The sequence below is a fragment of the Xiphias gladius genome, chromosome 17 (assembly GCF_016859285.1).
Source record: "Xiphias gladius isolate SHS-SW01 ecotype Sanya breed wild chromosome 17, ASM1685928v1, whole genome shotgun sequence".
Lineage (NCBI taxonomy): Eukaryota > Metazoa > Chordata > Actinopteri > Istiophoriformes > Xiphiidae > Xiphias > Xiphias gladius.
This window is the reverse complement of record NC_053416.1, coordinates 103,853-117,483: the sequence shown is the minus strand read 5'-3', so window position 1 is coordinate 117,483 and position 13,631 is coordinate 103,853. Positions and strand designations below refer to the sequence as shown.

The 13,631-nt window shown below is 42.1% G+C and overlaps 2 protein-coding genes across 3 annotated transcripts; one reads left to right on the top strand and one right to left on the bottom strand.

Moving 5' to 3' along the window:
- Nucleotides 1–59: 59 nt before the first annotated feature.
- On the bottom strand, nt 60–6,793 carry ttc1 (tetratricopeptide repeat domain 1). 2 transcript variants are annotated; one of them, XM_040149933.1, is made up of 8 exons: nt 6,562–6,793; nt 1,925–2,311; nt 1,412–1,472; nt 1,221–1,333; nt 1,107–1,143; nt 873–1,021; nt 604–658; nt 60–293 (listed from the first exon to the last, which is right to left on the bottom strand). In XM_040149933.1, exons 2-8 carry the CDS (start codon nt 2,297–2,299, stop codon nt 157–159), a joined length of 927 nt encoding a protein of 308 aa, XP_040005867.1. In that variant the 5' UTR covers nt 2,300–2,311; nt 6,562–6,793; the 3' UTR covers nt 60–156. The 2 variants fall into 2 exon arrangements, with proteins under 2 accessions (XP_040005867.1, XP_040005868.1); XM_040149934.1 differs by lacking the exon at nt 6,562–6,793 and adding an exon at nt 6,247–6,509.
- A 3,192-nt stretch (nt 6,794–9,985) lies between these two features.
- LOC120802805 (GTPase IMAP family member 4-like) lies at nt 9,986–12,745 on the top strand. The gene is given in 3 exon segments (XM_040150973.1): nt 9,986–10,033; nt 11,423–11,519; nt 12,021–12,745. Coding segments are annotated over 3 exon segments (870 nt in total).
- Nucleotides 12,746–13,631: the final 886 nt, after the last annotated feature.

Sequence of the window (13,631 nt, the reverse complement as noted above, 5' to 3'; positions counted from 1 at the left end):
CTTCCTCTTTGTTTCTACTTTAAGAACCAGGATCAACGAAGCCACACATTAAAAACACGAAACTCATCAAACTTTATTTAACTCTGAAACACACACACAGGTTCAGCCACATGTTGCCGTGATGTCATCACTGTCCGTGGTTTTGTCGTTGTGACATCACCTGTTGTTGTTGTTTGGGTTCTGGACGAAGTTTATGGAATACGATCCAGTGTCCTGATCCTGGTTCACCTGGAAGTTGTTGGTGGAAAGTCCAAATGGCCTCAGGATCATGTTCCCCAGGTCCTTCAGCTTACCTGCGGTGGGGAGGGGGTCGAGTAAGCGTTGGAGCGGTCAGAGGGTAGACAGGTAGGTTTTCACCCCCTCAGGTCAACAATAAAAACACCTGAATTATCCTTTAATATGCGATTTAATGACCTCTGGTACCTGTGCTTTTATTGTGAAAGGACAAAAACGAATCTGATTAAATCTGAATAGCTTTAACCCTCAACACATATGACTATTCACTCAAGTCATTATTGATCATTGGTAGTAATGATTATTCCTGTCTCGTCTTCCCGCTATTTAACGGAACAGTGGTGTGGTGCATTCAGGTGCAGTACGTACTGATCATCTCCTCCTTCAACTTCTCATTTCTCTCCTGAATCTGCTGAGGTAACCTCTGAGAGACAGACAGGTGGAGAAACGGACAGGTAGATAGCTGTCAGCAGTGTGGTGTCTGATAGTTGATGTTTCGGGATGAGACTTCAGACTTGAACTGGAGCTTGAGGATGAATCAGCTGATGACTGCAGTTAGAGACTGGATTACTGTGATACTGGAGAAGGCTTAACAGGCATGCCTGGGTCTGGTTTGTCCCAGCAGTCAGTGAACTTACCATGCAGGCTTGCCTGGCACTGGTCTGGTTTGGGTCTCGGTCCAGAACCTTCTTGTAGTCCTCCAGAGCCTCCTCCAGCTTCTCCATCTGTTCGTAGAGCTCTGCCCTCCTCAGCAAAGCCCGCACGTAGTCTGGATTCAGCTCTATCGCTACAGCAACCAGACGTAATCAGTTGATACACGCATCAATCGGTGACCTGCTGTTCTACAGGTACACAGTGATGTCATCACTCACCTCTGGTGCAGTCTGAGATCGCCCGATCCTTCAGATCCTGACAATGAGACACAGTTAGCATCCTGCTAGTATCACTGTTAGCATGTCATTATCCTACTGTTAGCATGTTGTTACCAGGTGCAGTCTTGCGGCAGCTCTGTTGGAGAACAGTATGGCTCGCTCTCTGCTGAAACAAACCGGGCATAAAACCAAAGCCTCCGTGTAGCTGTGCTCCGCCTCCAACCAGTCTGCAGATACATTTTTATACTGGTTTATGTACTGGTTTATACTGGACTAATACACCAAAAACAAAGGTTTATACTCACCCCCAGCTTTAAACTGGCTGTTTCCTTTTTCCTTCAGAGTTAAACTCTGCTGCCGTCGACTCTGCAACCCAGACAGAAGATAAATGTATGAGAGAACTCTGATTTACCACAGCCAGTAGGTGATTTTAGGGGGGGATGAGGGAGGATGCCATCCTCCTTGTTAGCAAAATGACCAAAATGCATCCCCGTTGTTAACCTGCCACCCCCTCCGTCCAGCCGAACCCGAATACGATATTCAGCAAAACACAAATAGTGGGTTTTTCTGAATATTTATTTCTTGGAAATATTTTTTAAATTATTTGCTTTCAGAAAGAAAAAACACCTGAAAGTAAAGCTGACGAAACGTTCTGGCTTATAGGGGACGCCACTGTGGTTTGTGGGACTTGCAGTAAACAGATGGGAAATATGGAAACAAATTTACAATAGCAATTTGACTGATGCTGACATTTCACCACTTCAGATACAGGTAAAAAGGTGAACAGGTGAACAAGTAAACACATTAACAGGTGTTACCTCCTTCTCCTCCTCTGTCAGGTCCTTCTCCACCTCCCTCAGGTAGTCATCATCAAACTCATCCCCCTGGCTATTCTCTTCCTTTATCTCTGAATCGGAATCCTCCTGCAGCCTGTCACCCTGCATCTCCTCCTGATGTATTCCTTCTCCCTCTGTCTCAGTCTCAGTGTCGTTTCTTCTGTCAGATAGTCTCTCAGTTTTAACATGACAGTGTTCCGACCCTTCTGCATCCTGTCGGGCCTCCTCCTCCTCCACGTTGGGGTCTGGAAGCCCCAGAGTCTCCTGGCAGTCGTAAAAGTCCTCTTCCTTCTCCTCCTGCTCTCTGGGTTTTCCAGCTGCTCCATTGCATCTCCGTTCACCTCCTTGACTGCTCATATTGCAGCTCCCCTGGACAAAATCAATAAAGCAGTAATACTGATCAGAATTGCATGGGCAAGTCCAAGTCATGTTCTAAGTCTTTAGCGGGAAGGGCAAATTTAAGTCAAGTCTCTAGTCTTTGAGGGCAAGCCAGGTCACGCATCACGTGTTTTAAGGGCAAGTCAAGTCCTACGGGTTTGAGGGCAAGGTCAAGACCTAAGTCTTTAGGGGGCAAGTCCGAGTCAAGTCCTAAGTCTTTAGAGGGCAAGTCCGAGTCAAGTCCTAAGTCTTTAGAGGGCAAGTCCGAGTCAAGTCCTAAGTCTTTAGAGGGCAAGTCTGAGTTAGCCCGTACATCTTTAGGGTGCAAGTTCAAGTCAGGTCTCAAGTCTTTGCAGGCAGGCCAGGCCAAGTATCAAGTATTTTGAGGGCAAATCAAGTCCCAAGTCTTTAAGGGCGGGTCACGTCAAGTCTCAAATCTTTAAAGGCAAGTCCAAGTCAAGTCGTAAGTCTTTATGGGGCAAGTCCAAGTCAAGATCCAGGTCTCTGAGAGCGAGTGAAGTCCTAAGTCAACTTGACTTACAGACTTGATCACAAACTAAGTCTCCCCGGTGTATCAGGGCTGAGTTTCCAGTTACAATCATAAAATGACTATAAATGGCATTATATAATTCAGTTTAACGTTAAGTCCTGCTGTGAGTGATGGATCACAGCATTTTTATGTGTCCAGTAATTTTTCATAAGAAGACAGTCAAGGTGTAAATGATGGTTGAAAAAAGCCACATGGTGAGTTTCTGTCTGTAGGAATAATTATAGTGTTTCTGGGTTTTTCCACCTCTGATCCTGGTCTGAATGTGGCTGCGAACAGTAAAACAAAGGTGTGATGGTAAGGCAATGGAGAACACAAGAGACCGGACTTTAAACTAATTTCCTAGTAAGAACACAAACACTGGAAGTGAGGCCTAAACAGCAGTTCTTGTAAATATAACTTCATAGCTTTGGCTGAACTTGAGTTTAGCTCAGTCAACTCCTGTTTTACATCAGAACAGCTAATGAACAAATTAAACTGGCTGTTCACCTGGAGGCTGAGGGCAGCCTGGTCACTCACTTTTTTTGTTTAAACAACAAAGGTTTTACAGTGTACACAACCTAGAGATGTTCCCAGTGAAACAATGGCATATTGGTTTGCCGAGTGTGGCTAACGTTAGCAGTGCTCGCACCAGCAGCCTTCTTTCATTGCAGGTTAAGTCCACATACGTGTGCTGGATGTGGATACGCATTGTTCCGGTGGAGTGGTCACATGCCTGTTTATTCTGATACAGCCTACGTACAACCGTATTTTCATTTTCTAGATCAAAATCCTGCCAAACTGCGCTGGTTTTACAAGGTCTTCTGTCCCGCTTTCCACCTTGCTTGCTTACAACATCCAGGCATTAGCAAGGGGAGAGGGGTCTGCCGTCTGACAGGGTTGCAGCCCCGGCTAGTGGTGGGTCTCTGCATAACATCTTAAACGCCACAGTTAACCGGCGTTGTTCATTAATAAAATATTAATAATTAGTTTAACCGACTAGTATTTCTGGTGCTGACTAGCGAGAGTAGCAACTTTTGTCAACTAATTGTGCACATCCCTAATGGAAACACTTTCAGATAACGTCAGGTGTGTCTGTGCTCAGGTGAGTCAGGTGTGCTGCGGTCAGAGCAGAGTCAGATTAGCATTAAACTGAAATAAAAGCCACGGCTCTTCAAGAGCTGGATGTGTTAGGCAGGAGTTGTTCAGTGACCACAAGGCACCTATGCTAGAGGGCTCTTTGGAGGTGGAGGTCTTTTCCCCCCCAGAATCCCCTAAAGCTGACATTAGTGTGGTGGAGGACCATGGTGGTCCCGGCAGTATCAGCTAGAGACGTTGGGTCCAGTCCCACCAATGCCAGGACCTGAAGCTCTCAGAGCCGAGCATGTAGTTAAAATAGCTCTCACTGAAAAATGCAGATTGCAAATGTACATAGCGGAGTGTTGCTATAGAGGGACCTGCTGCCATCTGCAGCTACTGCTGAGTTAAAACAGTAGATGGCGTGTTGAGCCATTTTTAGCCCATGAAATGCAGTTTTTTCTAACTTTGGTAAGAAACGTGAACATCAGCACCAGCACTGATGAGTTTCATCACAGTACAGTCACATCATTTAGTTTACAGCTCAACAGACAGGGTTAAGTGAGCAGTATCAATTTAATAAGATCTAATTTAATTTAACGATTACGGAGGTAAATGTGATGATTAACTGTGATATTGATTCTAGGTGATACCGACCTCATGATCTGACAATGTCTGATGGGGTCTGACAGCACTTGTATACCTCACACCTGTACTGCCCTCCCTGTGACATGCTGATGCATGAGGGAGTTACCTGATCCATTAATCACTGATTTATTTCTCAAATCTAATCAAAGACAATCAGACAGCAGTGTGTCAGACTATTTTTTCCATCATGAGGTTCCTCTGTATTTTTGTCAGTAGACAGACTGAAGCCCAGTTTATTTCTTTGATGGTTTATCATCCCATTCAGTCTCAGAGATCAGCTTCTGATTTTATAATACAGTCCAGGCTGTAAGTATGTGGACAGTAAGACAGTTTTTGTTTCTCAGACTCTGAGCTTCAGCAAATTAAGTTTGAGATAAAGTAATGGATACTACATTAAAGTGCCAAGTCTCAGTTTTAATTTCAGCAGGTTTAGGGGTTCAAAAAGTAATTGGACACTTGGCTACTAAATGTTTCTTGGACAGGTATTTGTTGTTTCAATGTTGGTTCATGCACAAAACAAGCTCACGTGTGGCTCAGAGTTGACTAAGAGTTGAGACTTTAGGTTGAGGTGGACCTGTATGTCAATATGACCAGTGAAGAGGTGATCGTGCGAGTGAAGAACGACGAGGCTCAAAAAAGGCAAAAATCTATCAGAAATATCAAAGGTAGTTGGTTTGGGTACTTTCTAAAAAAGCCGGTTGTGCACAGGAAAACTAGAAAATGTGAAATGAGCTGGTAGACCGAGGCCCACAAGTCTTGTGGATCAGCAGAAAACCCCTCGCTTGGTGAAGAAAAACCCATTTATGACTGCACAGCAAGTCAAGAATGGTCTCCAGGATGTAGGCAAACATGTTTCCTTGTCATCGATCAAGAGGAGACTTCATGAACAGAACCTCAGAGGATTCATCACAAGTTGCAAACCACTGGTAAACTTCAAAAAAACAGAGAGGCTGTAGTTAAAAAAAAACACACAAAAAGAAACAACATTGCATCATTCAGCAGGACACGGATGCTAAACATGCGGCCAAAGCAACCACAGAGCTTTTCAGGGTGAAGAGGTGGAATATCCTCAACTGGCCAAGTCTCTCACCTGTCCTCAGTCCAACTGAGCAGCAGTCCACTTGGTGAAGACCAGACTAAAGGCAGAGAAGACCCCCCAACAACAAGAGCTGAAGGAGGCTGCAGTGAAACTCTGAGAGCATCACCAGAGAAGATACAAAGAGTCTGCTGATGTCTGTGGGTCAAAGACTTCAGGCAGTCACTGACACCAAAGGATTTCCCACTAAATATTAAATATGATGAATTTGCTTGACTTTGTGTATCTGTCCAATTACTTCTGAGCCCCTAAACCTTCGGCACTGGGTCATATCTCCCACATGGTTTATCTGTATTGATGTAAACCTTCTAGAATTAAAGCAGAGACCTGGCACTTTCATGTAGTATCCATTATTTTATTTCACATTGAATGTGCTAAAGCTCAGAGCCTGAAGAACAAAACCTGTTACTGTCCACAGTCATATGGCCTGAGCTGTAAATACTCTGACAAACGTCCCGCTGCTCTGAAGAGATTTACTGCAACTTAAGAAAGATTTGAACACGTGTCTCGAGGGTTAAAGACTGTATTTGTCCAGATGTGAGTCAGGTCTTCCAGGATTCTGGACTTAAATATTTTTACCTCTTGAGTGCAGGTTTTGACTGTTTCCCTCCTGCTGCGTGTTAAATCAGCAGATTCCAAATGGGAGTTCTAAACGATTCCAAGTAAAAATGGTCTGTTACCTCCTAACAGACATTAAAACCTTAAATGTCTGGTCTGAACGGAACTGCAGCTAAAGGCTAGCCTACAGCTAACGGCTAACAAACAACTAACTGCTAACGAACAGCTTCCGTACGTAAACCCGCACCGTAACCGGCGGACAGATCAGTGTGACGTCATCGGCGCGACGGCGAAATAAAGCTTAAAACAATAAAAACGTTACATATATTTTCTCACCTGCTAACACCTGTTAGCCTGCCGAGGACTCACTCTGATGTCACATCCGGGACGATGACCCTCTTTTTCTTCTTCTGCTGTTCTGTTTGGTGATCCGGCGCTCGTTCCGGCTTCTGTACGGGTCCGGGTCTTATCAGAACCGATTCACGAGTCGCAGATACAGAGACTCACGGTGCTTCCAGAATATTTCAGGCAGGACTGTAGTTTTTCTTCTCCCGGTTTTCAGTCTGTTGCCGCTCATTTCCGCCTCCTGCTGGATCATTTATGAAAATTCCAAGCTTAATAATCATAATAATAATAATAATGAAAGTCTTTATATAGCAGCTTTCAAAATAATGTTACAGCGTGTTTTCCAAAGAAAAAGTAAATGATTTTTATTTACCATTAAATAAAGAACCAACAAGTAAAAGAAGAAGAACACAGGAGCTTAGATTTGTAATATTTCTCAGAGACTAGAATCATTCCTTTCAGTCCGTCATGAGTTTTTATATTTTGATGATTCAATTTTATATCCATACATGAAACATATTACTGTCTCACAGTGAGAATGTTTGGTTTATTGTTTACTGTCCCACTGTCCTTACGTCTCTCTGTTGTCTTTTTTAGATTCACTTTTTATTATAATATAGTCACTGAAATTAGACTTAGAGGCCTCCTGTTTAAACAGCTGTAGATATTACAAAAACAAATATGATCAATAAAATAAATGAAAAATAAAGGTATAAAAAAACGGCACAGAGCATAACACAGTGGTAAGAAACAGTATGAGAACCGTTGAGTAAATTTGTTTTAAAATATGTTCAGATCTTCATCTAAGTTACAATAATGAACAAACACAATCTGTTTTAACGATTAACACAAATCATTGTATTGATCTTGTCCATGTTAAAAACATCATTCAAACATTCACAGTGTAGGTTGGAAAAAGTATGTGACCCCCTCGGCTAATGACTTCTACAGAAGCTACCTGGATTCAGGAGTCCGCAAACCTGGAGTCTCGTCAATGAAAGCAGATCAGAGATGTGGGTTAAAGCTAGTGTGACTCATAAAAAACACTCAAATATTTTGAGTTTGCTGTTCACGAAAAGCATCTGCTGATATGAACCACGTCTCAAAAAAGAAGATCTGGGAAGACTTAGCATCGTTGATTTGCATGAAGCTGGGAAGGGTTACGGAGTCATCTCATTGAGTTCAGATATTCATGAGTCCACAGTCAGACAAACTGTGTCTAAATGGAGACAGTTCAGTTCTGTGGCTACTCCCACTAGAAGTGTTTGAGATTATTGCTGCCAAATGAGGTCGACCAGTTATTAAATCCACGGCTTCACTGACTTTTTCCACCAGCACTGTGAATGTTTAATGGGTGTGTTCAGTAAAGACACAAAGATTATACTTGTTTGTGCATAATTAGCTTAAGTACATAGTGTTTTCTGTAATTGTGACGTAGATGAGGCCCAGAACACTTTATGACCAGTTAATGAAAACCAGGTCATTCAGAGGGTTGTCGGGCTGTACCCTCACGCTCCTCAGTTCACTTAAAAATGACAAAGCAGCCGGAGGATTTGGTGTAATGAATCTTTTGAATTGATTTAGATTCACAAAGTCCAGAACAGATTCATTTCAACTCGATTCCTGAGGATTCAGTTACGTCAGATAAATACCAATACTGCATTAAGCGCATATTTCTTCGACATTGAACAAGTGAGCAACACTGTTGTTTCATTGAAATTAAAACTGTGTAAAGTCACAGTCACACGCTAAACTGTAAACACATTTTCAGTTGTAAAGCTGTGGACCAAGAATTTATTTTACCTGGCAAATACAAAAAGAAAACATGACACATCAATATTTTTTAAGCCTACATTTATAGTTGAGCAAGAATAATAAAAAAAACTGCACCACTTACAAGGGCTTCATGATTCTGCATATTTTAAACTGTCAGTAACAGATGATTCAGCTGGGTACAGACGGCCAATGTAATGATCAGTGTGAGCACAGATAGGACAGAAACTGGAAGTCAGCTCACTGATTAGTCTACTCTGCATGTGTTGGAAGGATGTCATCCTTAGATCTGCAGACATCTGTTAGCTGGTGTTCGCTCCCTGTAAGAGACAGGCTTAAAAAAGCAGAATAACACGCTGTTCACTCAACTTCCATGGCCTCACATCTCGTAGCCAGAAATAATATCGCTTCAGCAAACACAAACTGAGCTCAGATCAGTCTGCAGAGGTTTTTTTCAGTCGTTCCTTCTGGTAGATCTCCAGAATTTGTCAGTTACCACAGTCCTGTAAACTGCAGTAGGTCCGCATAGACTTTAATTATCCACCTATCACTAAAAGTGTACTGTTAGGTGACTGTCATGACTCAGGGGCGGCTCATATAGCAGCTACCATCTACGCTACTTTGCACACACAGATCATTTCGCTCTGATGTACATGTTTGCTGAGAAAAGACGATCAATCTCAGATTTTAAGGATCCATATTGAATCATTAAAATAAAAACCGCTCTAAATTGGAAAGTTGATTTTTTTTCTATCCAGTCCTACTCAAGAGGCCTTCCTTTTAAAATATCTATTACAATACATAACTCTGACAAAAGTAAAAGGACACCGGATGTTCACCTATTTTTTTATTCGGAACTGTTTCACACTGAGCGACACTGCAGCCTTTAAAAACATGAAGGAATCCCTGAGAAATCACTCAGACTTTGGTTAAACATCACCATTCTTTCGTTATCCACCTGTTTATAGATGAAGTATAAATTATAAATCCAGAGAACCTGCAGTGAAAGGTGTCCGACAACAAAGATTTATCTGAGCAGGGTAAACAAAACCACCAGAGAGAATCTGAAGTCCTGCTGCTGGTTGAAACCCTCATGTGAATTTGGATATTTTGTTCTTGCAGGAGAGCATGAAGAGGCTGATTAAGTCCTGTCCAAACCTTTGTGTTACAGCAAAAATAATGATTCTCTGACATTCACGTACACTATTTTACTACTATTGTGTAGTAAAATAAAAAATTAGAACCTTCTCAGTGAGCACTAGAGCCTTCTAAATAGATTTTTAGAACCACTTTGATAACCAGTAGGACCTCCTATAGGACTCTCAGAACTCTTAGAACCTCTTAAAGACCCTTAGAACTTCTTCAGTCATTACCAAAGTCTCCTAAAGAACCTCCTTAATGACCACTGGAACTTCTTAAATTACCTCTAGAGCCTTTTAAAGACCCTGGACCCTCTTCAATAGCCACCGGATCCTGATAAAGAACCCATGGTACCTCCTCAGTGATCACTAGAACCTTCAGTGACCTCTAGTATCTCCTAAAGGACTGTTAGAACCTCCCCAATGGCCTCTAAATGCCCCCAAGCACCCTTCAAACCTTTTAAAGACCATAGAAGAACCCTTCATGTACAGTACATGCATGGATGACTGAATGGGCCTACCAGGCTCAGAGGCCTCAGCCTCTGTACGAAGTAATTGTTAACATTTCTCATTGCAAAGTCAGCAAATAGACTTTTCTGTGTCCAGTGCACATTGTTTCATAATGTATCCATGCTCATGTATCCAGGTTCTTCTTTTAGTAGTCAGCTGTCTGCATCAGATGCCACTTTAACCTTTTACTGGATCTATAAGACAGTGTCTTCTACTGTGGTGGTCAGGGTGTGAATTCCCTCGTGTCTGATCTGATATGTGATTACTATTCTGTACCACAGATTTTAAAGATACCAATAATGCCATCGTACTACTACTGCTCGTCCTGCTGAAAGCTTTAGCCGTCCTGGACCATCCGTAACCTCAGATCTCTGCATGTTAGTCCATGATCTCGCTGCATAATGTTCACAAATCAGACCTTAATTGGAAAAAAGAAAAATGTTATCACAGGTCTCTGTCCTGGTCCATGTCCTGGTTCCTGTGCGGGTCTGGACCTCCACTGCTGACTGTTTGCAGTAACCCACAGCTCGTCTTTAGTTTGGGGTTTAGCAGAGTTCCTAAGCATTGGTGTGTGATTAGCACAGCAGAAGATGAGCTCACACAGGAAACATGCCACCCCCTTCAAACCAAAGTAGATTTAAAATATTAATATCTGCCCAGTGAAGGTTCTTCAGATTCATACAAGTCCTTTTGTCCACCCATCTGTTTGGATTTGAATGTGTCCAATGAAAAGAGGTTTAAAACAGGATATTTATGGCAGGTTCCTGCTGAAACCTGGGTTGTTTCTTTGACTGCTTGCAGCTGTGAAGTTTATGAGCGCAAACATAATAGTTCAGTAGGATTTGTGACCTGATCCCGGAACCAAAGTTGGGCCGAACCTGAAAAGGTCTCTGACACAACAATTATTTCTTATTTCCTGAATAAAATAGTGATATTATTATTATTTCAATACATAATAAAGATAAAGATTGGAAATTAACACTTGAAGAAGGACCAAAAGTGGGATTAGTTACAGTCCTATATTCAGATAAATATCCGGGGTCAGGTACAAATACCTTCACTGCAAGTTTTTTTCCTCAGACATGTAATTTTTAAGGATAAATAAATGATGTAAAGACTCACAATGAATTGAATTTTCAATTCTTCAGAGAGTAGAACAGGACATCAACATCCTATGTCTTTAAATATCAACACTGAGTCTCTGATCTATGTTTAGTTTGTTATCAGTTTAAAAAAGCTCCTCTCTTACATCAGGACAGTGGATGAAAGTAACTACGTACATTTACTCAAGTAGTTTACTAAAGTACAATTTTAAAGTATGTAGTTAGTTAAAGTATCACAGTAAAAGAACTTCATGTAGTCCAAGTATCACAGTAAAAGTACTTCATTGTGCAGGGACCTGTCTCCTGTGACTGATCTCTGATTCTCAGATCATTGATCCTGAGTCATGGAAGCCTCAGCAGCATTTTACTGTTGGAGCTGCTCCAGGTGGAGCTTCGTATACTGGGTTCTATCACAGTACTGCAGGTGACACATCCAGGTCTCTGAAACCATGAAAACATGTTAACATGCGTAAAACACAAGCAGGATACCAGATCGCGTGTGAACCTGATCAGGTTTCTCTGTTGGTAGGCTGCAGGCAGATGTTCAGAAACCTGGAAACTGTTCTGAACATGTAAACTGGGAGATCAATAATCAGGTTACTCATTTTGCATGTAAACATCAGATCCTGAATAAGATCAAAACCAGGAACAGACCTAAAACCAGAATAGTCATGCACATGTAACTCAGACACAGTTAGATGTGAACTAAAGTTGGACATAGTAGTGTGTCTCCCGGGATCTGATTTTAACAAATGTAGAGTAGAAAGGAGAGAGGGTGGAGGGAAATTACGGAAGTGGAATTTCTGCTGATCAGAGATCAGTCGCAGGATGAAGTCAACACACAGACACACTCCCACTGTTCCACATGGTAAGTGTGGTGGTTGTTTGGTGTGAATGAACCTGAAAATGTGTTTTTTCTCCTCAGTAACCAGCGAATGCAACAAGAAGAAAGAGGAGGTGTGTGACAGGAAAGTGGCTGATGTCGACACCCCCAACCTCTTCGACACCTCTCTGCCTGATGATACAGTGAAGAGGGAGAACTCCAAATGCCATAGCATGTCAGCCCTGGGGTCCCACGTCATCTTGCTGGTCATCAAGATAGGGCTATTTACAGCAGAGGAAAGAGACGCTGTTGAGAAGGCGGAGAATGTTTTTGAGGGGGATGCCTGGAAGAACACCATTATCTTCTTCACTCATGGAGATAGAGTTGGTTCAGACTTTGATCAGATGTTGGAGAAAACTGGACCTGAGCTGCAGGAGATCCTGAAGAAGGTGGAAAACAGATACCACATCTTCAACTACCAAAAAGCCAATGATCATGGTCAGGTCCTGGGTTTACTGAAGAAGGTGCAGGCGAGGGTGGCTCCCAGTGGGGGGAAGTTTTACTCCAAATACAACTACCAGGAGATGGTCAGGATGCTGGAACAGAGAGAGACAGAGCTCAGAGAGTTCTACGAGAAGAAACTGGAGGAGGAAATGAAAGCTGTGGAGTCAAAGTACGAGTAGAAGCTGAGTGAAGCTCAACAGGACTGACAGGATGTGGAAGAACAACTGAAGTCTGACCTGAAGGAACTAAAGCGGTACTATCACGCTCTAGAGAACGGAGTCTGTCGTGTTGGCGGAGAACATTGCAACAAACGACACCTTTGAAAAAATCCTCAACTAGTTCCATGAGAAGCTGAGGCTGAACTGAACTGTGGAAGCTGTTACTGCCTGATGTTTAGAGCAACTCTCACATTGTGTTTCACATTGTGTTTCCTTTGAATTAAACTTACCTCCGCTCTGAAGAAGGACATGATTACAGGTTTATGATGCAGGTAATAAATGAACATTGATCAGAGCAATCACAGACTGTAAACAGATGTTACCGTCTGTAGTCTGATGAATAATAACTTGTACATGTCCAGACACAGTGCAGCAGTGTCTCTGGTGGACTGAACATATCAGTCACAGTTAAACAAAGATGAAATCTGAGCTGAGATCAGTCTGAACAGCTGGAGATCAAACTGAAACTGAATACCAAGAGGCTCAGTATGGAGCTTTGGTCTCAGAAGTGATTCTAAATATCTGCTTTATTATTGTCATAATAATGGATTTACAAGAAAAAAGCTGAATGCTCTCTACTGATAATGTATACGTCACAAATCCTGTTTAGTTTTGTAGTAACTTGAAACTTTCTGACAGATAATGTTTTTTTTTTGTGTCTTTACAGTCAAGCTTTGCTGTCTTGCGTGTGTTAAATATTGGTGACCTTTTACGAGAATTGTAGATAAAAATATTCACCAAAAAAGAAGTTAACAATATTTATTCATCCCTGAGTTTTGTCTGCAGGCATTCTTTTCAGACTCCAACAATAGCATAATGCAGGGACTCTGACTGGACAGACCACCAGCCAGCTGAGGGTCATGTGACTGCTGGAGACGGCTGGACTTTTTATTAGCCTTGCTCACTAGTGTCACAAAGGAATGTAAACAGTGAAAACACAAACTGGAAAATTAGTAAAAGTCTCTTCAGCAAAGAGAAAAACACAATGAAA

Coding starts and splice junctions, on each gene's coding strand:
- ttc1 (XM_040149933.1), bottom strand. CDS start 2,299: ATGAGCAGTCAAGGAGGTGAACGGAGATGCAATGGAGCAGCTGGAAAA. Junction 1,144..1,220: donor CTGCCGCAAGACTGCACCTG/GTAACAACATGC, acceptor TCTCATTGTCAG/GATCTGAAGGATCGGGCGAT. Junction 294..603: donor GTTGAAGGAGGAGATGATCA/GTACGTACTGCA, acceptor TCCCCACCGCAG/GTAAGCTGAAGGACCTGGGG.